This window comes from Tiliqua scincoides, chromosome 5, assembly GCF_035046505.1.
Source record: "Tiliqua scincoides isolate rTilSci1 chromosome 5, rTilSci1.hap2, whole genome shotgun sequence".
Lineage (NCBI taxonomy): Eukaryota > Metazoa > Chordata > Lepidosauria > Squamata > Scincidae > Tiliqua > Tiliqua scincoides.
Window position 1 is genome coordinate 110,642,432 of NC_089825.1, and position 25,426 is coordinate 110,667,857.

At 44.3% G+C, this 25,426-nt stretch overlaps 2 protein-coding genes and 2 pseudogenes across 2 annotated transcripts; all 4 read left to right on the forward strand.

Moving 5' to 3' along the window:
• The first annotated feature begins 444 nt into the window (after positions 1 to 444).
• LOC136653151 (olfactory receptor 5V1-like) lies at positions 445 to 1,395 on the forward strand. The gene is given in 1 exon segment (XM_066630068.1): positions 445 to 1,395. A coding segment is annotated over 1 exon segment (951 nt).
• A 1,968-nt stretch (positions 1,396 to 3,363) lies between these two features.
• Positions 3,364 to 4,320, forward strand: LOC136653152 (olfactory receptor 5G3-like; annotated as a pseudogene).
• Positions 4,321 to 8,826: 4,506 nt separating this feature from the next.
• On the forward strand, positions 8,827 to 9,768 carry LOC136653153 (olfactory receptor 5F1-like; annotated as a pseudogene).
• Positions 9,769 to 23,293: 13,525 nt separating this feature from the next.
• Positions 23,294 to 24,278, forward strand: LOC136653155 (olfactory receptor 5B12-like). Its single transcript, XM_066630069.1, is given in 2 exon segments — positions 23,294 to 23,703; positions 23,747 to 24,278. Coding segments are annotated over 2 exon segments (942 nt in total).
• The last annotated feature ends 1,148 nt before the right edge of the window (positions 24,279 to 25,426 follow it).

Consider the following 25,426-nt stretch of genomic DNA (forward strand, 5'->3'; position numbering starts at 1 on the left):
TTTTCATATTTATCTATATTGTAATAGTAACAATGTTTACTATGTTTGTGAAAAATAAAAAACCCATAAAAAATTACAAAGCAAGAGTACATTATTAGTATCACCTAAGTGAACCTGAGTATTCACTGCTACTTGAGAACAAAATAGTTTTCAGAATCCAAACAAGCTGTAAAATAGTCCAATGTACTTTGTGAGATGTCATCACTGAGCACTGCACAGCTGCCCATGGGAAGCCACCATAGGGCTAAATGCACACCATAGGGACATTATCAGGGATATTGGACCTAGTACATGTTATCTTGCTGCCTCAGTGTAAAGTAACTTTGTTGAAGGTGACCAGACTACAGAGTCAATGACTACGTGTCTCCTTTTTTTTCTTTATGAAACTGCCAACATTAAAAGTTGAAACCACTGCCCTCTCCTACCAAAGAAACCTAAATGAAGATGGACTCCACCACTTGTACACAAAGACTGAATCAAACAAGAATCACAGAATTTGTCCTCATAGGATTTTCTCTTGACGCAAAGAACAAGAGTCTTTTCTTTGCTATAGGTCTGTTAGTCTACCTGTTGACTTTGGCAGGAAATGCTGTCATCATTATGTTGATTGGGGTTGACCAGTGCCTCAGAACTCCCATGTACTTCCTCCTGGGAAATCTCTCGTTTGTTGAGATCTGCTACATTTCCACCACACTTCCGAAGATGTTGTGGGATCTCTTGTTGGGGGACAAGACCATCTCCTTCATAGGATGTGCACTACAAATGTATTTCTTCATCACTTTAGGTAGCATAGAGTGTTTGCTGCTCTCAGCCATGGCATACGACCGCTATGCAGCCATCTGCCACCCACTCCACTACACCGTACTCATGAGACAGTCTATATGTAGGGGCTTACTGGCCATTTCATGGATTATTGGCAACATCAATTCTATGGTCCACACAGCACTGGTCTTTTCCTTAACTTTCTGTCACTCCAATGAAATTGACCATTTCTTCTGTGATATTCCTCCTATTCTGCACCTCTCTTGCTCTGATGTATTTCTTGTCCAGTTGATGAACTTCACTATCTCTGTGTGTGTCATTATTGTGCCTTTCTCTCTGACTCTTCTTTCCTACATCCTCATTGTCTTTGCAGTGCTCAAAATCCGCACAGCCCATGGTAGGATCAAGGCATTCTCCACCTGTGCTTCCCACCTCACTGTGGTGAGCATTTTCTATGGCACCATCATCTACACCTATATATGACCCTCTATGAACCATTCCTTGGAGGAAGACCGCCTGGTTTCTGTGTTATATGCTATCATTACTCCCCTGCTAAACCCCTTGATCTACAGCTTTAGGAAGAAGGAAGTGCAGGGGGCACTTTGGAGAGCCCTTGGGAAGAGTAGGTTATAGTGATGGGCAGCAGCGGACCTCCCCAGCCCTGTGCCCGGGGCAAAGGTCCATGATGGCACCCCCCACATCAGGGAAACCTCTGTTTGGTTTAAAATAAACTGTCTTTTAAACTGTCTTTTAAACTGTTCCTGCCGTCTTTTAAAAGAGGTCAACTGTTACCCTCCTTGGCAAGTGTGTGTATTTGTGTTGGCAGGTTATGGTGCCAGATTATGGCTTAAGTCACCCAAAAGGCTTCATAGGTGAGTTGAGATTTGAATGTGACTTTCCTCAGATCAACTCTAACACATTATCCACTTTAACTGAGTCTAGTGGCTTTCTGAGTTTGGCAGGAAGAATAAAATCTCAAGTTTGATTTGATTGTCAAACAACTGTCAAATAAATTGCCACCTCTATTGGAGTCATACTTTTGATTGATTGATTGATTTTCTGTATTTATATGGGGCCTTATTTGGTCATATTGACCTCTTCCTGTTATAGTATATGTGTACTAGTTATTCAAATGTGTACCATGCATGATCTTTCAATGGCTAAAAATAGTAAAGATTGGTAGAAAATTTCATTATATTTGTCTTTTTTCCTATCTGTGACTACAAATGTTAAGGAAGATGGACTATGTTCCTTGTGGCTTTTTGAGTTGTTTATTAATTTGTCTCAAGAGAAAAACTGCAACTTCCGTTCCCACATGGAACAAATGATGGTGTCCACAGAGACCAAGAAGGTTTGGAGTATACAATCCCCCTGGACAAGCCTCACTGGAATATTTACTAAGCCTAGAGTAATGTAGTGTACCTTGAGTTGTATCCTGGAGCAAGCAAAGGGAAAATGCTGAAGTTGGTGTTCAGAAATGCTTAAGATGCGACAACTTAACAACTCAAATCAGGTGAAGCAAATCACTGGATGTTCTTTATACCTTTTCACCTTAGTTTTAACCAATTGTGTTTATTTTGACACCTTCTTGGTGGTACTGAGTAGTATTCCATAGACATCACTCCATAATGCATTGTGTGTATGTACATATATTACATTCATGGCAGTACCTTTTTGGAGGAATTACAATTTTTAAAATTTTTTATTTCATTTGTTTTAAGCAACAAAACATATTTGGCTCTGCATGCCACCAGCCCTTTCCAGGTTGCAGTGGAAGGCAGCGATGGGGAACAGATTGATCCAGGCTTGCAATGACAAATGATAAAAATAAAGAGGATGATGCCTTCTAAATGACACTGTGTCAGCCTGTTTTCCAAACTGGGTACAAGAAGCCCAGAATCCCTTCGGCTGTGTCTTTGACCATTCTGACACAGGGTGGTAGCAAACAGACATGCAAAGAGAGTTCTGGGTGATTTGATTCTTCTGTGGAATATGCTTAGCTTTCTTCAGTCCTCAGATAACATGCAAATAGAAAGGTAATTTGTTCTTCAGCCTCACCTTACATGCTTTGGATGGATTATATAAATTTGTATCAAGTATCTTTAATGTTTATCTGAACTTTTTGTGAGTTATTTTTTAAAAAATAGCCTCTGTTTTAAAATACAAGTGGCAGAATTTTTTAAGGGTGGAGGGAGGTTTACAGCGTGGAGGGCAGTAATCATATTAATTTTGGGTTGCATCCAGCAAAACTGAACTCTGACTCAGCACCATATTTATAAATGGAACCAAAAATGAACATCATTGTTATATAACCACAATGTATTTCAGGTTTCATCTTTTGGAAGTAAGTCCCAGGCAAGTATTCCTCCTCCTCTCCATCGTCTTTTATCTTTTGCCCAAGGCAACCGCTTCTCTTCTTCCAATGGTTCTACCATTTACTGAAATGGATTTGGTGAAAAGTAGAACACTGATGTTTCTGATCTACCATGTAATTGATGGTGACCGTTTATCTATGCCTCCCCTTCATGAATCTACATCTACGACGGCTGTGATGTCTCAAAGCAAAGATGTCCTACAGTTTCATGACAAAGATGATCAAAGATGAACAGAATGACATTGAACCAAACAAGTCTCATCAGAGAGTTTATCTTGCTGGGATTATCCAATGACCCAACACAACAGATTTTTCATAGGCCTTCTAGTCTATCTGCTAACCTTGGCAGGGAATCAAATCATTATCACCTTGATTTGGTTGGACCGTTGCCTCCAGACACCAATGTACTTCCTCCTTGGCAACCTCTTGTTCATTGAGATCTGCTACACCTCCTCCACTGTTCCAAAGATGCTCTGGAACATCTTGACAGGAGACAAGACCATCTCATTCGTAGGCTGTGCTCTCCAGATGTATTTCTTTGTCACCTTAGGAGGCACTGAGTGTGTCCTCCTCTCAGCCATGGCATACGATCGTTATGCAGCCGTCTGCCACCCACTGCGCTACACCCTGCTCATGAGTCAACCAGTCTGCAAAGGGTTACTAATGATTTCCTGGACTATTGGAAGTGTCAACTCCATCATTAACACTGCTTTCATTTTCTCCCTTGTCTTCTGCCACTCCAACCAGATAGATCGCTTTTTCTGTGACATTCCACCCCTCCTTCACCTCTCGTTCTCTGACACAAGACTGAGCAAAATGATGACCTTCACTATCTCTGGATGTGGCATTACTATGTCCTTCTTCCTTACCCTTCTCTCTTACATCTTCATTGTGTCCTCTGTGCTCAAAATACGCACAGCTCAAGGTAGGATTAAAGCTTTCTCCACCTGCGCATCCCATCTCATGGTGGTGAGCATCTTCTATGGTACCATCATCTTCATGTACTTAACTCCGTCTTCCTGCCGGAGTTGAACAGGAGTTGAACTCCTAACTCTGTTGAACAGGAGCAGCTGGTTTCTGTACTCTATACAATGATTACCCCACTGCTGAACCCTCTTATTTACAGCTTCAGGAACAAAGATGTCCAGGGTGCCCTTTGCAGAATCTTTGATAAGAGACGGTAGATTGACTGGGAGTTGTAGCTTGCATAACTGAACAGTCAAAAACACAGTGAAATGTATTTTAAAATATGTGACAATTTGTTTTTATCAATTTGAATGTTTATTCTTTTGTTTATTTGGTGTGTATTAACTCTGTTCAGTTTAGGGAACTGCACTCAGTTGATTTCTGAGTGGTCTGTAGTGTATGATTAGAAATGAAATACATTGCAGTTCAGAAACTCTAACTTTGCACATATTATTATTGTTATTTCTTCATGATCAGAGCCATTTCTGCAACAATACCCATGACAAAACATCCCTCACTCGTATACTGGTATCTGCCAAATTGATGGGAACATCTGAGAATGTTTAACATTGGGAGGTAGCAGTGTAAATTTAGTGACAGGCAACGTTGTGAATAACAGAAAGATATATTACAAACATACTAAGGCTTTCATGGTTGGATGAGTTTAAAGCATAATTTCGCATGTTGCCCAACATTTTGTTTTCAACTGTGAATGCAGCACTTACATGCAGAAAGATACATTGTTGGAACATCTTGAGTTAATGTTTAAGGGCGCAATCTTGAGTGTGTCCTGTGCTGACGCAAGTCCCTGGTGCCAGCCCAGGAGAGTCGCAAACGGGACGTAAAGCACATTTGACTTTCTTGTGAGTCCTGAGCGCAAGGACACACAATGGCCCACGGACGCTGCATCCAGCTTCCGTGCTGACATGGGGAAGGAAGGTTGCATCAGCCGAGTTTGGCCAACACAGGGATCTGGGGAGGGGAGGGCAGGAAGGAGTCGGGGAGGAGGTAGGAGGGAGGCGTTCCGGGGTGGGGGGAGAGTGGGCAGAGGGTGTTCCAGGGGGCGGGTGGGCAGCGAGTGGGAGGCAGGGCTGGACCCGGCAGTTATGCCAAATCCCAACCCAATTCCCCAAGCAGTGCGGAGTGGCTCCAAGTTGCGCCTTTCTCCTCAGACTTGTGCCACCTCCTGAGGTGGCGGAGGTCTGAGGAGATCCATTTGGGCTGTGGTGGCTTACCCGGGGGTAAGGGGAAGAGCTTCCCCTTGCCTCTGGCTGAGCCGATTCTGGCCCCAATCTTGCTCTGGATACAACACAGGCCTCCTGGTCTGCCTGTTCCAGTGCAAAATAGGATTGCGCTGTAGATCATTAGAGTGAGCAAATTTGTGTTCTACAAAAAGACTCCAGCTGTCTAAATTAAAGGAGAATGACAGGGTTCACCAAGGGAACACTGTTGCGTAGTACAGTCCTGGTAGCCATCTTCTAGCCACCCTCGTAAACTAGTGTAAAGGAGGAGATAAGTGACTTTAAAAGAGTTAAATCTCTTCCCTCTGAGGCAAAAATTTCTTGCCCTTTTCCAAGTGGCAGTTAAAGTCTGTTGGAACAATATATGGGCAATAAGTCCTGAAGTCACACACACACACACACACACACACACACACACACACACACCAGCAGAACAACCTGTGGGCAGGGCTTTCACTTTCTACAAGAACAGTAGGAGGTGTTAGAGCCCAATCCTATGCATATCTACTCAGAAGCCAGTCCCATTATAATCAATAGGGCTTACTCCCAGGATACTGTGGATAGGATTGCAGTCTTACAACCCAATCCTACACTGCCTGGCACATGAGGCTGTCAAAGTGGCTACTGCGGGATCCTGAAATGAAGAAAAATGGTTAAAGAAAATGCTATTTAAAAGTATCTTTATCTTTCGCTTAGAAGACTATGAAGTCAAAAAAATCCATGTGGGGGGGAATTGGTTAATATAGAGTTAAACCCTCCTCCTCATCCCCACCCAGTTGACAGTTGCAGACAGTTGGTGACAGTTATGCAAATAAGCAGCTTCTGATTGGCTGCACAGCTGGAAGGTTCCAGGAGACCAGCGTATAAAAAGGACAGCAAACTGCAGCTTTTGGCACCCAGTTCTCTGTGAGTGGCAGAGGAAGGAGGCTGGTGAAGAGTCTCCAGGAGGAGGGCTTGTAGGGAGAAACCTTACCTGTCTTGAGAGTCACTTGAGCTCCAGTCAAGACCCAAACGTCCATCTGTGGTCCAAGTTCCCAATCAGAAACAGTTCTGCCCCAAGTTCCAACTTTTCAGCAGCCGACTATCAGCCAAAGGGCAAAACCATGCTTACCTTTCCCTTTCAATAGCCTGACCCAGCAGAGGGTTGAGGAAGGGGAATACCTAGGTGTATGTCCTGGGGGTCTTTGTTCTATACAACAAAGCTTTACCTTTTATCTCTTTCTCAATAAAAATCTTTGTTCTTGTTCAGCTTAACCCTGGTGTCTGTGGTGTGGTCTGTGGTCTTTCTATTGCTCATGGTCATTTAAAGGTGGTAGGGCTGAGTTCAACAACCAATGACAAAGGGGCCTTGAGAAATTTGGCTGACACCATGACAAAAATCTTCCAAAAGTGGTTGGTTTGAAGCGAAAACACAGTACAAAGAAGCATAGCTCTACATTGGGAGAAAAGGATCAATGTTGACAGATGATGTTGTAACAGGATATTCTGATGGAGGGTCAAACTTGATATGGACAAAATAGCATTCCTTGTTGTTTTTTACCTAATGGTTTAATAAAATGAAATCTGTTCGTGGAAATGTGAGTGGAAATGTGGGTGAGGAGATGCTCTCTAATCCCTTTCCACTGCCTAAGTTATAGCTGCTAAAAATGACTTTAACCAGGATACATTCTTCATTTCCACCCACATGTGAAAATGTGCAGTACCCTGTATCTTTTTCATCAAGGAGAGAAAATATGTTTGGGGAGGCAATTTTTAGCCAACCAATGGCAAGAGAACTTACAAGAGTGCATTTCAGTTTAAGAAAAGATAGGGAGAGGAGACTTGGAACATCATGACTCATCAAGTCTGACTCCGACCATCAGATATGACTCAAGATTTCTACAAGTAGTCACACTTCAATCACATTTTTGAAGTTTTCTGTTGCTTTAAATGTACAGCTGGGAAACATAAAGTGAGAGTAAAACACTGTATCCTATCTACTGATTGCAATGATTTCCCACTTGGCCCCTTATTGTTATCTCCCAGTTGAGATAGTTTTAATGACTAGAGTGAATTCTCAAAAGGACTAATGTCAACTGACGCACAGGGAAATTAGCTTAGAAAAAGTTGCAACATCTCAACAATTGGTTGGGGTTAGTTATCTTCAAAAAGTCACAGTGGATTACAGATGGGGGAAGAGGGCACAGAAATGAAATGAAGATTCATTTATGGACTTCAGAATTGCCACTTGACAACATCCTTGCAGTGGAATTGACAAGGTTTGCTTGTTCATTTTTGCCTTGCAAACAAAAGAGGGGAAAAAGGGCATGTAATATTTCCTAATGTGAGAACCAAAATATACAGTGCTGGTGCCTGGTTGCAAAGGCTCCTGGGGCAAAGGCCTGTCTTGGACCTTCCCCCCATTGTGTTCCACCTTCCCCTTGATGGTGCATTGGGCACTACTACTACCACTGGTACTGAAGGTTCATAGAATTGTAGAGTTGGAAGGAACCTCAGGAGTTATCTACTCCAGTTCTCTGCTCAGTGCAGGCAACTACTACAGGATCCCTGACAGGCAGCCATTCACCCTCTGCTTGAAAATGTTCAATGGGGGAAAGCCCACAACTGCATGAGACAGATTTTCTCAGTGCCAAACAGCTTTTACAGTTAAGAAATTCTTCTGTATGTCTAGCCTACAACTACTTTCCTTTAGTTGCAACCCACTGGTTCCAGTTCTTTCTTAGGAGCAACAGAGAGCATGACTTTCCCTACTTCTATGTGATAGCCCTTCAGACAAATGAAAACAGCTTTCATATCTCCCCTTAGCCTTATCTTCTCCTGGCTTAACATATGAAGCTCTTCAAACTCTCTTAACAGATTGAATCTATATTCAACTGCATAACTAGGTCCTAAATGTAAGGATTTGAGGAAAACTTTACAAGGGAAAGGGAATGCATAATGGCACAACCAAGGAAGATAGAAAAGAGGGGGAGTAGGGCTTGGAGGAATTTGGAGGGCTATCCAGGGAGTTAAAAAACCAGGGTATGTGCTACACAACTTAACAGTATAGGTATGTGTCACTTAATTGCAGGAATACATTTTCTGAAACCCATCATTAGGCATATTTGCCCTTAAGTGGGTAGCACCCCAGAATGCCTTGCAGTTGCCCAGGAACACCCTAGAATGCCTTGCAGCAGTACTAGAAAGCCTTGTGGCACCACAACCCACCTGCCACAACCCATCAAAAATTGGGTCATGACCTCCTGGTGGGTCATGACATGCAGTTTGAGAACCACATTGTATATGTGGTTGGTAATTGATCAACAGTCTGTATGTGGCAGATATGTGTAGTCATACCAGACCCTTATAGCCTGTGTAAAGTGCCTTGATACATAATTCTTATCATGTTTCCCCCTCCTCCTAAATGCACAGCTCTTCCTGCAGTGACAGAATTGCTCTGAAGTAGTCCAGGTGCATTGTCTACAGATCGAAGTCATTTGAAGGATGTAAAGAAAAAACCAAACCAGTCTGAAAGAATTCATTCTCCTGGGACTGGCGGAGGACCCTCAGGTTCAGATTCTTCTCTTTGCTGCAGGACTCATGATCTATTTGCTCACCTTGGCAGGGAATCTGACCATCATTGGTCTGATTCAGACTGACCCACACCTCCGCACCCCCATGTACTTCTTACTGAGCAATCTGTCCTTTACAGAGGTCTGCTACATCACCAACACTATGCCCAAGATGCTGTGGGACCTCTTGTCAGGGGATAAGACCATTTCCTTTGCTGGCTGTGCACTCCAAATGTATGTCTTTCTGACCACAGCAGCTACAGAAGGTGCCTTACTCTCGGTCATGGCATATGACCGCTATGCTGCCATTTGCCACCCATTGCACTACACCCTGCTCATGAGCCAGTCTGCCTGCATGTGGCTTCTGACAACTTCCTGGGCTATTGGAAATATCAATGCCATTGTCAACACAGCTTCTGTTTTCACCCTGGATTTCTGTGATTCCAATGAGATTGTGCACTTCTTTTGTGACATCCCACCCATCCTGCATCTCTCCTGTTCTGATACCTCCTTCACTGAGTTGGTGACTTTCGTCATCTCTGGGAGCATCAGGATCACAACGGTCTCCTTCATTGTTCTCTCTTATGTCCTCATTGTTTCATCTGTGCTCAAAATCCGTACAGCCAAGGGGAGAATCAAGACATTTTCCACTTGTTCTTCCCATCTCAATGTAGTGAGCATCTTCTACAGCACAGCCATCTTCACCTACATGCGCCCTTCTTCCACACACTCTGTGGAACAGGATCGCTTCATCGCTGTCCCATACACCATCATCACTCCTTTGCTGAACCCTTTGATCTACAGCTTCAAGAACAAAGAAATGCAGGCCGCGCTTCTGAGCCTTCTTGGGAAGAAAGAACGTTGTCCACGGTGAAAGATTAGACTTCCTGCTCATAAACAAATTAAAGGTGCTGCCGTAATTTGTGATGCATTAGAAGAAGCAGATCATGGAAAATATATTTTTCAATAAGACTTACTCCCAGGAAACTGTGTGTAGGATTGCAGCCTGAATTCATGGCAAAAAATGATGTTGGACTCTTCTGTACTGTCTAAAACTGCCTTACCTGAAGATTATCAAACATTCAAATATGAAGAAAAACCAAGTCAGGAACACTTCAAATGTTATCATGCTCCTCTATCCCCAGTTTTGATAGGATTGCACTATTAGGGCCCAAAGTACCAAACCCTGACTCCCTTTCTGGGCCTGATTCATGTTCCCAAGTCAACGTGGATTTGTGCCAGTATATAACTGGTGTAGGTCAGAATTGACCCATTGGGCCTCCATGGGCTTACTCTGGGGCAAAGGAACATCTGTTCCCTTACCCTGAGAAGATCTCCCTAAGCTGATACTTTCCCACAGGATTCAGGTGGCCTGCGCTGGCAACATTGCATTGCTGCGCGAGGAGTTACGGTGGATTGGGAGGCTAGAAAGGTATATTATGTGACAGCAGTGAACTTCAAATATACCAAAATGTTGTACACATCATAAACAAAGATACGTAGAAGATACGTAGAAGCTGCTACTTCTCATGTACCCCACTCAGGTGGGTAATATCTGAGCTGTACCCGTCTTTAAGATTCTATCTACATGACCAGTTTAGAGGGCAAAGAAAAGCTATTTTGGTGGTTGTCCCAGTCAGATGGAACTCAAACTACACACCCCAGGGAATCATTGGAGGACGTAAGAGGCAAGCATCTTGCTGGAGCTAAGCAAGCCTGAGTCTGGTCAATGCCGGTAGGAAACTTTCTGGGAACTCCATACATACCACCTGTTATGGAAGAAAGGCAGGACATAGATAAACAGACCATATGAATAAACTGAATGAATGAAATAGTTAAGCATCCCCAAAACATCAACAGAAAAGAAGAGGCTCTACATATTAACAATATCTGGCTTCCAATCCTAAAAAGAACAGACATTAAAGAGCTTTATAAGGAAGCAGTTTCCAGTAGAGATGGGATACTGTGATTAGGCTGAGTTTGCTTTAAGAATGCAGCAGTAAAATGGAATTCTTAAGCACCTGGAGGGTACTGGTTTTTTAACTGCTGTTTCTGACTTGCTCTCTAGTAACAGGTCCTGTCTAGGCACATTTCCCTGATGAAGTTCTGAAAAAGTTACAAAACGAAACATTGGACTTTTTACCAACATGGATTCTAATTCTTTGACCTAACCATGGTCTTCTCACCCAAATAAAGATATGTTAAATTGTTGGATTATTGCTGGCCATGAAAAACCTATGAACATATATAAACTGACCATAGTTCAAGCCTGGCCTGTTTTGGAGGGCCCATCTAATTGGGATGGCCTATGAGGTTTAGGGTCAAGTTGGGAAATGTTAATGAGTTAAATTTGTTTACATTCTGTTTTGGAATTATTTGGGGGGAGAGTTTCATTTGTTTTTCACCTGACCTCTCTGGATGAGGTAAATTATCAATTAAAATGTCTCAAGAAATTGGTCACATTCTGACACCCATCTAAGGGCCCAATCCTATCCAACTTTCCAGCACTGGTGCAACTGCAATGCAGCCATGAGGAAAGGGAACAAATGTGGAGGCCTCTGTGACTGCCTCCCCACCACAGGATTCAGTGCATGTCCCATTGGCACAGCTGCACCAGCAGCGGAATATTGGATAGGATTGGGCCCTAAGTGTGCTTAAGGCTACTGGAATCAGGCAAATGAAGCACACCTAAATGTGCATTGTATTGTGACTTCTAAAAACAGTGTTTGCACTTGGAAAATATGCACGTACTAGAAAATACCACATACTAGATATCTGAGCAGATCATAGGTAAAAAACAGCAGTTGCAAAAAACAAAGAAAAAAAATTAGGATCATAATGTATAAAGGGATTGTTTATTAACCCTCCCCCCCCCCCACACACACACACAGTTTAGTTTGAAGACTACCGGAGCAGTCATATGGGACAGCAAAAGGTAGTGGACAGAGGTAAAACAGCTGAAGTGATTGATCATTGAAATTGTATGGAAGATAAATATGTTGGTGCAAAGTCTAGACCAGTGTTTCTCAATGCTTGTCCTCTGCTGTACCACTTAACATGGTTCACCTATTTGAAGTACCACCAGAAGTAACTGGCGATGACATCATCTCCAGTTACTTTTGGGTTGGGAGGTCAGATGCAATGCGACACACACCAGTAAGAGGCTCATAGTGGATGAGAGGGCTTTTTCGAGCATGGAAAAACATGTTATGTAGTTCTTCCTGCTGAGCCGAGCCTCCTACCTCTGTTTGTTGTGTCATGTTCCTAGTCTGGGGAGCCATTAGTATTGCCAGACACCATCTGAAGTACTTGGTGGTACCCTTACCACTAGTTGAGAAACACTTGCCTAGACACTTAGCAAAATAATATTTGAAGTCATTCAAATACCTGGAGCAATAACTTAAGGTGACCAGTAGAGGGCACTCTATGATTGTCAAATGTTCCATACATATAGTTTTAGTATTGTTGCAAAAATATGCCAACAAATGTATTCTTATGGTATGCTGCAAGACTTACAGATTTATTGGGTCAGATTTGTTAGGCCTAAGCATTTATGGACTCAAACTCTCTCTGCTGAAGTTAATTCTAGTCAATGAATGCTTATACCATAATGTCTGTTGTGAAACCACAAAAGGGGTCTTTTTGTCTTTGTGGCAAACATAATTTTTCTCTTAAATTACATACATATATCAACAAATATAACACAGTTCAAATGAGTTTAACACCGCAGCATGGCTCAGCAACTGAGAGCCTGAGGGCCAGATAAAAAGCTTCCGCGGGCCGCATCCAGCCCCCAGGCCTTATGTTTAACACCCCTGGTTTAGAAAGAACTCTTAATGAAGTACATATTCACTCAGAAAAGCCCTTAATGAAATGAACAAATTTGCCTCTAAGGAAACAAATCTTCAATTCTATAACTATTTTTCTCTCTCTTTTTCTTAGCCAAACAAAATCTGTGAACTTTATTTGGAATGAAGATGTATTGGTAAGATGGAGCTTAGCAACTCCACTAAGCCTATTGTCACTGAGATTGTCCTGCTTTGCTTCTCTCATCTCCTCCAGCTTCAGAAACCGCTCTTCTTCCTTTTCCTTGTCATGTACATACTGACTTTGCTTGGCAACACTTTGGTCATCCTCCTGATCTGGATAGATCAGCGTCTCCATACACCTATGTACTACTTCCTCAAGAACCTCTCCTCGCTGGAGATTATCATCACTATGTCTGACACACCAAAGATGCTCACCCTGCCTATCTCAAAGGATAATACAATTTCATTATCTGCCTGTGCCCTGCAAGGGTATGTCTACTTTGTGGCTGGCTCCACTGAAGTCCTTCTTTTGGCTGCCATGTCAGTGGACCGCTTTGTGGCTATCTGCATCCCACTGAGATACACAGCTATAATGAACAGCCGAGTCTGCCTGCTGATGGTCTTGTCTTGTTGGTTGTGCAGCTTCTTTTCCATTTCAGCATCCATGCTACTCAAGGCTGGTCTACCTTTCTGTGGGTCCAATGTTATTGACCATGTACTTTCTCTTGGGGAATCTCTCTTTTGTTGAGAGCTGTTACACATCTACCACACTTCAAAAGATGTTGTGGGTCCTCTTCTCAGAGGACAAATCCATCTCCTTCATAGGATGTGCTCTCCAGATGTATTTCTTTGTCATTTTGGGAGGCACAGAATGTGCACTTCTCTCGGCCATGGTTTATGACCGCTATGCAGCAATCTGTCACCCTCTGAACTATACCCTGCTCTTGAGACAGCCCATCCATGGCGTTTTGCTGGCGGTTTCATGGATTATTGGCCACATCAATTCTGTTGTCAACACAGCATTAATCTTTTCCCTAGATTTCTGCCATTCCAATGAAATTGACCATTTCTTCTGTGACATTCCTCCTATTCTGCACCTTTCTTGCTCTGATGTATTTCTTGTCAAGTTGATGAACTTCACTATCTCTGTGTGTGTCATTATTGTGCCTTTCTCCCTGACTCTTCTTTCCTAAATCCTCATTGTCTCTGCAGTGCTCAAAATCCACACGGCCTGTGGTAGGATCAAGGCATTCTCTACCTGTGCTTCCCACCTCACTGTGGTGAGCATCTTCTATGGCACCATCATTTACACCTATATACGTCCCTCCTCGAACCATTCCTTGGAAGAGGATCGCCTGGTTTCTGTGTTGTATGCCATCATTACTCCCCTGCTAAACCCCTTGACCTATAACTTTAGGAAGTGCAGGGGGCCTTTTGGAGAGTGCTTGGGAAAAACAGGTTATAAGTATGGGATCAATGTCTTGAGAAGGTCTGATGTGACACACAGTCAATGGGTAGCCCAACCATATCCTGCACTGGAACAGGAAGGCTGAGTAGCCTGTGCTGTATCCAGCGCAGGGTAGGAGGTGGCTGTTGTGCAACTTGGAATCAGGTCTCATTGGTCACCTGTTGGTTTTCTTCTGCTTCTGACCTAAGTACAAAATATGTGCTCATCTCTATGTGTACTAATTGTTGAAACACTAAGGCATTTGTAAAGGCTCTGCTAAAAATAATAATAAAGACTGATGGAAAATTTCCCGGTGATTTTTGTTTGACCTAGGTATGAGTTTGCAAAAGTTAGGGAGGGCCTTCAATGTTCCTCTCATCTTCACAAGTTGTTTATCTAAAGGGGCATGTCAGGAACATGACAGGGGTTAGGTTACTGGGGTAGCTGCTCCTGTCATACCCCCGCCTGCCCCCAAATGCTCCTAATTTGCCCACCCTGTTTCCCCTGTTTTCCTCCCTGTTAACCATCCCCCACTCCCACCAGATGCTTACCTGTACCAGCAGGTACAACTGAGTCTGGTGATTTCCATCTAGTGTTTCCACCTCTTGCAACAGCACTTGCAAAAATTGCCATTGGTAGCGCGCACAGCTCACCGCCATCTGCCATTTTACAGTAGCAGAAAACCTTCAGACCGCTGTAAATGGCGTGCGCTGGCCTGACACTAGTTAGGATTGAACCATGTGGTAAGGTCTGTCTGGAACAGGAGCAAGTGCAGCCAGAAGACCAACCATGGCCCACACCTGCTTATCCAGGATTAAGGCGGGGTCCAGGAGCATTACCAATTTTTGTACCTGGTCCTTCCTACGGAATTCAACCTCATCAAGAACCAGTTAACGTAATGTCATTGTCCACAGCATAAGGAGAATTTCTATCTTGCCCATATTTCATTTTAATATATGGTACAGATTTGTGATTAAATGACCATTTGAGCATAAATATCATCCTCTAGTGAGGAGGAAACGCTTGCCATATGTCAGGTAATTGCCACTCTATGTATATTCTGTTGCTTCAGCACCATCTCTCTGAACATTATGTGTTTCATATTTATATATGCCTGTGTGTGCCTACTAGTGTGAAAGACGTACAAATCAGGAAATGCATGCAGAATGCACTTTCATTGCGCAAAGTTACAGAGCTACAATTTCCTCACTTGCTCCTTTTTTAATAGCAAGGAGTTATAAGGGAAGCACAAGAGATGGACACTTCATAATTGCCTTTTTCTTTTTTAATTAGATGTTTTCAGCTATCAGAGAGGGAATGTTAATTACCTGGTCCTGATCCAATGTATGTTATGATGACTTCGGGGTGTGGCATTTTAAGGTTGTGTTTATCATCCTGTGACTTGCAATATGTCCAAGAAAATAATTATGAATGTTCCTCTATACCTCAAATGTTGTGTATCTAGTGCTAAACTACCTCTACCGAATACTCTTTCTTGAATTCCCAAAAGGAATAAATAATGTTATCTGTAAGAATTAAAATAGTATGTAGCAATCATTCCCCTGGGCACATCACACTGGCATATTTGCCTAGCCTGGTTTGTGTATTGTATGATTTGGAGCTGTGGCTTGAAGGAGCCAGAGGGAGAAGTATTGGTGAGCTTGCTCCTGGCAATTTAAGAGGATTTCTCTTTTATTGAGATACAGTCCAGGATGGAGCTTCAGAATGTCTTACTTACTGCATCAAACAAAAAGATCAATACTGAACAGGTAAGGTTATAATTGAAATACCATGTGTGATAAACAACATCCTCATTATTTTATTACTTTATTACAACCTATGCTGGGCTTGCAATTCAGGATCTAGCTAGATCATTATAGCTTACAATTCAGGATCTAGCCAAGATTCTATCATTATCATTATTAATTTCTGGCCTTCCGTCATCATTTATGACCAGATCTTTAAGCACATGAAATGATTAAATATTTGTTGACTTCACTGTCCTCAGCAAGACATTCTGAGATGTATTGCATTACTAAAGATGAAACAAGTGATGTTAACAGCTAATTTCAATGAAAACTCATAAAAATTTGCGTTTAGATCTGAAACCAGTTCATTTCCTCAGTCCAACAACTAGTTCACACATGTATGTTCCCTGCTTGATGGCTGCAGCTAAGCTTGCATGTGTGAGCCATCACACCTCACAGTCACCAGTTCAAATCACACTCCACAGTTTAATCTTATATTAACAGAGATGAGTTTTAAAATACGTATAATTGCAGCTGCATGCAAGCTCCTTTCCCATCACACAAAACTGGAGAACTTTGGGCAATATAAAAATGTGGTGGAGCAGGTCACAAGGTCATCGTCCCGTCCTCTCCCGTCCCGTCCATCCCCTCACTACATAATTGACAATCCAGTGAGGAAACAAGAGCTTAGCACTTAGGCTGAAGAAAGGTGACTGGTAGGGGAAGTTTCAGGGGGAAATCAATGGGTAAGGAAGAGATAGGAATCCTTTTCTCACCCCAAAAGTCTCCACTACAAATGGCATCATCCCAGTTGTGATTTCTTCAAAGGAGAAGCATGGGCCAGGTTTACATGTTGGAGGTAAAGGGAGAACTGGGAGTTCCCCTCTTGGACAATGCTGTGCTTGAGGCAAGTGATGCATTATTTTCCTCTGACAGATATGCCACAGATATGCAGTTAATTATTTGTGGGGAAGAGGCTAAGAGGAGGAGAATTAGTAGCATGGTGTCAGGTTTTATAATGAACGTAGGAGCAGAGTCCTACTCGGGAGTAAGAGCAGAGTCCTACTCGGGAGTAAGAGCCAAAGGGTCAGGCATTTAAATCAAAGTTGAAAGTTAGCTGCACCTAAGGTAGCACCTAATCGAAGGGAGGGAGGAGGATAAAGTGGAAAGCAGGTTTTTCTACTTGTTTAAATTAAACCTATACTTAACCCAGGTTAAACTTAATCTAAGTTAGAACATAACCTAAACAGGTCAGTAAATTGGGACACAGGATCTGGAGAGCAATAAATAATTAAACAAACCCAAATAAAAACTAGCTTGAGGTTACAAAAACAGTCCAGCCTAAGAGAACAGAACTAGGAGGGAAAGAACCTAGGAAGGGCCAATTCCCAACCCATTAAGAGCCCCATTAGGCTAATCCAAGCAGTCCATTCAGGAGCCTGCAGAGTAGGTCACGCCCATCAGCAGCCGTTTGCCTTCCTGAGCTTTTGTAAACTCACCTGGGAAGGCCAGCCCCCTTTCAATCAGGAAGGAAGGAGGGAGGAGGAGCCAGCCAGGAGTATAAAGCTAGGCGGGCCATCGCGTGAGGCTCTCTGGGAACCCACGTGTGTGGCCTCTGGGAACCCAGTGCCTCGGGAACTAAGTGCCAGGTAAGGCACGAGAGTTTAGCATCTGGGCGAGTTCAGCAGCAGGGCGAGGAGGCCAGGGCCCCATACACTGCCCTTCCTCTTCCCTTAAGAAAAGGGCTGCTATCCAGTGTACAGTTTTTAAAAGGACCCCTAAATAAAACAACAACAACAACAACAACAACAAGAAAAAAGCTATGCAGTCAGACAGCCAGCAGTAGGGTGGGGGCTATCCAGTGTTCTGCATCGAGTGCCACATGTATGATTATATGCCTCTGGGGCATAAGTCATGGGTGTGTCCTCGGTGCAAGGAGCTCCAGGGTCTCAGGGAACGCGTCCGCTCCCTTGAAGCCTTGGTGGCCGACCTGGAGAAGCGCAGGCAGCCAGAGGAGGACCGTGGGGAGACTTCCGGGGACGATCAGGCTTCATCCCAACCTCAGGCGTGCAGCTCCTCGGCTGCCCGGGTGGGAAGTCTCAGGACTGGAGGACGTCATCCTGGAGAGGAGGGAAACAATCCCCTAGGAGGGATCCCTTCTCCAGGGGATGGGCCCGTATCCGAGCGCACTCAGGATACTCCTCGGCGGGAGGGGGGTCGGGGGCTTCTTGTAGTGGGGGATTCGATTATTAGAAACATAGAGAGGGGGGTTTGCGACGGATGTGAGGACCGCGTGGTGACTTGCCAGCCTGGTGCGAAGTTTGCGGACATCACTTCTCATCTAGACAGGTTAGTAGACAGTGCTGGGGGAGAGGTAGCGGCTGTGGTGCATGTCGGCACCAACGACGTGGGCAAGTGTAGCTGGGAGGTCCTGGAGGCAGGAAGCTGAAAGCCAGGACCTCAAAGGTAGCGTTCTCTGAAGTGCTACGTGTTCCACGTGCAGGGCCAGCTAGGCAGGCGGAGATCAGGGGTCTCAATGCGTGGATGAGACGGTGGTGTAGGGAGGAGGGGTTTAGATTCGTTAGGCACTGGGGAACGTTTTGGGACAAGCGGGGCCTGTACAAGAGGGACGGGCTCCATTTGAACCAGAATGGAACCAGACTGCTGGCGCATAACATTAAAAAGGTGGCAGAGCAGCTTTTAAACTGATCCCTGGGGGAAGGCCGACAGGAGCCGAGGGGCATCCAGTTCGGGACTCCTCATCCCTATGGGATGAGGATGGGGAGGTTAGAGAACAACAAGACAAAGGCAGGGTAGGAGAAGAAATTGGGAAAGGTAGGGTGATGGGATGTGATAGACGGTTTGGCACAATGAGAGGATGCGGAGACAAAGGAGCAAATAAGCAGCCCATCCTGGGGCATTCCGTGTATAAATGCTTTTATGCAAATGCCCGAAGTCTACGAGCAAAGGTGGGAGAACTGGAATGTCTGGTGACAAGGGAAAATATTGACATAGTGGGCATAACGGAAACCTGGTGGAATGCGGAGAATCAGTGGGATACCGCAATCCCGGGCTATAAACTCTACAGGAGGGACAGGCAGGGGCATGTTGGAGGTGGGGTGGCCCTTTATGTTAAGGAAGGGATAGAATCCAGCAAAGTAGAGATTGAAGGTGGGTCCGACTCCACCGTAGAATCTCTGTGGGTTAAATTACCAGGCTTGTGCAGCGATGTAATACTGGGGGCGTGCTATCGTCCTCCAGACCAGAAATCTGATGGGGACCTTGAAATGAGGAAACAGATCAGGGAGGTGACAAGGAGGGACAGGGTTGTAATCATGGGGGACTTCAATTATCCTCATATTGACTGGGTCAATTTGTGTTCTGGTCACGATAAGGAAACCGGATTTCTTGACATGCTAAATGACTGTGGCTTAGAGCAGCTAGTCACGGAGCCCACCAGAGGACAGGTGACTCTGGATTTAATATTGTGCGGTACGCAGGACCTGGTTAGAGATGTAAACGTTACTGAGCCATTGGGGAACAGTGATCATGCTGCGATCCGTTTTGACGTGCACGTTGGGGGAAGAAAACCAGGCAAATCTCTCACAAAAACCCTTGACTTCCGACGGGCGGACTTCCCTCAAATGAGGAGGCTGGTTAGAAGGAGGTTGAAAGGGAGGGTAAAAAGAGTCCAGTCTCTCCAGAGTGCATGGAGGCTGCTTAAAACAACAGTAATAGAGGCCCAGCAGAGGTGTATACCGCAAAGAAAGAAGGGTTCCACTAAATCCAGGAGGGTGCCGCATGGCTAACCAGCCAAGTTAGAGAGGCTGTGAAGGGCAAGGAAGCTTCCTTCCGTAAATGGAAGTCTTGCCCTAATGAGGAGAATAAAAAGGAACACAAACTGTGGCAAAAGAAATGTAAGAAGGTGATAGGGGAGGCCAAGAGAGACTATGAGGAACGCATGGCCAGCAACATTAAGGGGAATAATAAAAGCTTCTTCAAATATGTTAGAAGCAGGAAACCCGCCAGAGAAGCGGTTGGCCCTCTGGGTGGTGAGGGAGGGAAAGGGGAGATAAAAGGAGACTTAGAGATGGCAGAGAAATTAAATGAGTTCTTTGCATCTGTCTTCACAGCAGAAGACCTCGAGCAGATACCGCTGCCCGAACGGCCCCTCCCGACCGAGGAGTTAAGTCAGATAGAGGTTAAAAGAGAAGATGTTTCAGACCTCATTGATAAATTAAAGATCAATAAGTCACTGGGCCCTGATGGCATCCACCCAAGGGTTATTAAGGAATTGAAGAATGAAGTTGCAGACCTCTTGACTAAGGTATGCAACTTGTCCCTCAAAACGGCCATGGTGCCAGAAGATTGGAGGATAGCAAATGTCAAGCCTATTTTTAAAAAGGGAAAGAGGGGGGACCCGGGAAACTATAGGCCGGTTAGCCTAACATCCATACCGGGTAAGATGGTGGAATGCCTCATCAAAGATAGGATCTCAAAACACATAGACGAACAGGCCCTGCTGAGGGAGAGTCAGCATGGCTTCTGTAAGGGTAAGTCTTGCCTCACGAACCTTATAGAATTCTTTGAAAAGGTCAACAGGCATGTGGATGCAGGAGAACCCGTGGACATTATATATCTGGACTTTCAGAAGGCGTTTGACACGGTCCCTCACCAAAGGCTACTGAAAAAACTCCACAGTCAGGGAATTAGAGGACAGGTCCTCTCGTGGATTGAGAACTGGTTGGAGGCCAGGAAGCAGAGAGTGGGTGTCAATGGGCAATTTTCACAAAGGAGAGAGGTGAAAAGCGGTGTGCCCCAAGGATCTGTCCTGGGACCGGTGCTTTTCAACCTCTTCATAAATGACTTGGAGACAGAGTTGAGCAGTGAAGTGGCTAAGTTTGCAGACGACACCAAACTTTTCCGAGTGGTAAAGACCAGAAGTGATTGTGAGGAGCTCCAGAAGGATCTCTCCAGACTGGCAGAATGGGCAGCAAAATGGCAGATGCGCTTCAATGTCAGTAAGTGTAAAGTCATGCACATTGGGGCAAAAAATCAAAACTTCACATATAGGCTGATAGGTTCTGAGCTGTCTGTGACAGATCAGGAGAGAGATCTTGGGGTGGTGGTGGACAGCTCAATGAAAGTGTCGACCCAATGTGCGGCGGCAGTGAAGAAAGCCAATTCTATGCTTGGGATCATTAGGAAGGGTATTGAGAACAAAACGGCTAGTATTATAATGCCGTTGTACAAATCTATGGTAAGGCCACACCTGGAGTATTGTGTCCAGTTCTGGTCGCCGCATCTCAAAAAAGACATAGTGGAAATGGAAAAGGTGCAAAAGAGAGCGACTAAGATGATTACGGGGCTGGGGCACCTTCCTTATGAGGAAAGGCTACGGTGTTTGGGCCTCTTCAGCCTAGAAAAGAGGCGCTTGAGGGGGGACATGATTGAGACATACAAAATTATGCAGGGAATGGACAGAGTGGATAGGGAGATGCTCTTTACACTCTCACATAATACCAGAACCAGGGGACATCCACTAAAATTGAGTGTTGGGCGGGTTAGGACAGACAAAAGAAAATATTTCTTTACTCAGCGTGTGGTCAGTCTGTGGAACTCCTTGCCACAGGATGTGGTGCTGTCGTCTAGCCTAGACGCCTTTAAAAGGGGATTGGACAAGTTTCTGGAGGAAAAATCCATTATGGGGTACAAGCCATGATGTGTATGCGCAACCTCCTGATTTTAGAAATGGGTTAAGTCAGAATGCCAGATGTAGGGGAGGGCACCAGGATGAGGTCTCTTGTTATCTGGTGTGCTCCCTGGGGCATTTGGTGTGCCGCTGTGAGATACAGGAAGCTGGACTAGATGGGCCTATGGCCTGATCCAGTGGGGCTGTTCTTATGTTCTTATGTAACGTACCAAATTCAGTGGAGACAGCCACTAGCTAAAGTTCAGATACATTCATGAAAAATATATCCATCAATAGCCATTACAAGTCCCCAAACCCATATTTCAGGCTGCAGTTCAATCCACACATTCCTGGGAGTAAGCCCCATCAACTAGAATGAGACTTACTCCTGAGTAGACTTGCATAGGCTTGGGCTACCAGAGGCAGAAAGCAAATCTCTGTGGGCCCAATCCAATCTAACTTTCCAGCACCGGTACTGCCACAATGCAGCTCTGAGGTAAAGGAACAAATGTTCCCAGACCTTGAGGAGGCCTCTGTGACTGCCTCCCCATCACAGGATGCAGTGCACGCCCCATTGGCACAGCTACACCAGCACTGAAAAATTGAATGGGATGGGGCCCAAAGTCATCTTGAATGTGTAAGCATTGTATACTTGTTCCAATATGTATCTCTATCAAGTTCTGGGGAGTGTAATAATTCATTTCATTTAAACTGCACCATTTAGAGTCCAATTCTAATCTTATCCCCCCCCCCCACTGGTGCAGCCATGCCAAAAATGAGCACACTGTTTCTAGTAGGGGAGGACAAATCAGGAGGCTTCAGAGGCAAAAGGAGTTTAAATCCCCTGACACTTTTGTAAGCCTCCTGCTCCTCAGTGGGTTTCCTCAGACTAGCAATTTCACTAGTGGAAGTTTAGGGAGAAAAGGGGGTGGGGAGGCTGCAGAAAAGGGGGATAGGATCCAGTGCCTGCCCCCCACAGCCTCCCTGACTCCCTTTAATACAGTATATGGTTCTAGAACTGGAATTTTCCTTGCCTTGATCTATTGATGATGCAATGGTAAGAGGGTTTTCTGGGACATGGCAGAGTAAGGGCTATTTGCCCCAAGGGGGGAGAGATAAAATAAGTATAAAGAATAAACACTGTTTCATCTGAATCTGTTAAAAATGTTCTGTGTTATATTTAGCTTTATCTGTGCATCCAAATTCTGTCTCTGGTTGTAACACTGGAGTTACCCCTGCCCTGATACAACACTGTTACAATCAGAAGGGAAGATGATGTGCTTAGAAATACTTCATGTGCAGAGGTTGGAGAAAAGCATTTTTAGTGTCAGCAGCGAATCGAGTTCAGATGCGGAGGTAGGCTAAACCCCCACTGAATTCCATGATAATGGGGTTGGATCAGATATTCCCATTGTCCTGGGAACTGGAGTTTATGAAAGCTGAAAAGTTAAGGCTGGAGTTTATGAAAGCTGAAAAGTTAAAGGTATATAAATTATGTGAGTTTCTGAGAGTTCATTAGCAGGAGGAAGCTGGAAAGAGAAAGAGAAAGCAAAGAATGGAAGGCAGCACAAATGCTTTCTAGGGATTGGAAGAAAAAAACTGCTGTTGTGCTTTGACTGTTCTCATGCTTGTATTTGTGTGGCTAAACCCTCTATTCCATGTGCCACCTTTTGACAAATATTCCATTTAATATTCCCTCACAGATGGAGCCCCTACATCCGATGGTGCAGAATGGCACAGCTGTTACTGAATTTATACTCCTGGGGCTCTCCAGCGACCCAGAGGTCCAATTCATTCTCTTTGGTCTCTTTCTCCTTTGCTACTTGGTGGCCCTAGGTGGAAACACTCTCATTCTTCTCATCACCGCTTTGGACAGCAGACTGCACAACCCCATGTATTTCTTTCTGGGTAATCTCTCTGTTGTGGACATTGGGTTTACATCTTCCACTGTTCCCAAGATGCTGATAAGTTATCTCTCTCAGGACAAGCGAATCTCCCTTGCTGGTTGCTTCTCCCAAATGTATTTCTTCATCTCCTTTGGTGGCATTGAATGCCTCCTGCTGGGTGTGATGGCATATGACCAGTATGCTGCCATTTGCCACCCACTGCACTATGGTGTATTCATGAACCATATTCATGTATGTATTCATGTATGTTGGTGTATTCATGAACCCCAAAACGTGTGTGTGGCTGGCAGCATCTGCCTGAATTCTGGGCTTGGCTAACTCTGGTGTGCACTCTGGCATGATGTCCCTTTTGTCTTTCTGCTGGGACAATGTCATCCAACACTTCTTTTGTGACATCCTACCCCTGTTTCAGCTCTCCTGTTCTGACACTCAGGCCAATCAAATTGCGACCTTTGTGGTGGGTGGAGGTGTGATCATGGGTTCATTTCTGGTTACTCTGATGTCGTACGTCTATATAGTTTTGGCCATTGTCAGGATCCGCACCAAGGAAGGGCGTCTCAAGGCCTTTTCTACCTGTGCTTCTCACCTGACTGTGGTCAACATCTACTTTGGCACCATCATCTTCACATACATCCATCCCAACTCCACATACTTCCAGCAGCAGGATCGGATTTTGTCTGTGCTATACGGGATTCTCACACCAATGCTCAATCCAATCATCTATAGCTTGAGAAACAAGGATGTGCAAGGGGCACTCCGGAAAGCCATGGGTAGGGCATAAAGCTACATTCACAGAATCCAAATGATGCTGGGTTTTCTGCTTCAATATTGTGAAGCCAAGACTCAGTTCTCTATATTAGCTATATTAAACATGCTTCTGCCTGCCTTGTGGAACTTTCAAGCTTTACTCTTGGAGCAGAAGATGTTTGTGATACAACCCACTTTTATTTATTTATTTATTTTTCACATTTTTATACCGCCCTTCCTCCAAAGAGCTCAGAGCGGTTTACACAGCTGCTCCTCCCCTCTTTCTTGTCCTCACAACAACCCTGTGAGGTAGGTAAGGCTGAGAGAAAGTGACTGGCCCAAGATCACCCAGGAAGCTTTGTGGCTGAGGGGGGAATTGAACCTGGATCATTCAGGTCTAAGTCCACCTCCCAAACCACTACACCACCCTGGCACCACCTGGCACTTTTGAAAGTGTCCCACATTTCAGAAATAATTCACAAAGTGGTTTGGAATGAAATAGCTGTTTGAGAAAAAGATGTCCAAAACAGGATGTTTCCTCGGTCCCCTTCCTCAGTCAAGTCCCTTGTGCTTATTGAGTTTGTGAGCTCCTCAGAGCAAGGACTTCTCTTCTAATGTAAAGTACCATGCACATTGATGGTGCTATATTTTTATTATTAATAATTACATCCCTCTTGGTACAAAAAGTTATAAATTTCTCTGGATTACAGTCACTGTCTTTAATTTTGAATCTACAGAGGTTGGAATAGTTAAGACCTGTCTGATTAACGCTCAGCACAGATGCTTCTCCTGGAATTTATAGCTGAATCCAGTGACCTTGACATAGGTAATGCTGAGTCTCGCCATTTCTAACTGCAGCTCTTGAATGGGAAGAGGCCATTGTGCGTTCGAATGCTGGTTTGCCAGACATGGGGCAGGAAATGCCTTAATGGGATGGAGTGCAGTAGAATTAGAGCTGTGATAGAATTGCCAAATTTCAGACTGAAAGTAACAATGATAAAAATATGGCATTTCTTTTTTTTCTTTTTTTTTATACTTTATGTGGAAATATTCACCGTTTAAAAATTGTGTTCAGCTCCATCGTTTCCTCTGGCTTTTGCTGCTCAGTCAATTACTTCTTTGGCCTAACTACATGATTCACTCAGGCGATCTTACCCAGTCAGGGATCACATTTGTATGAGA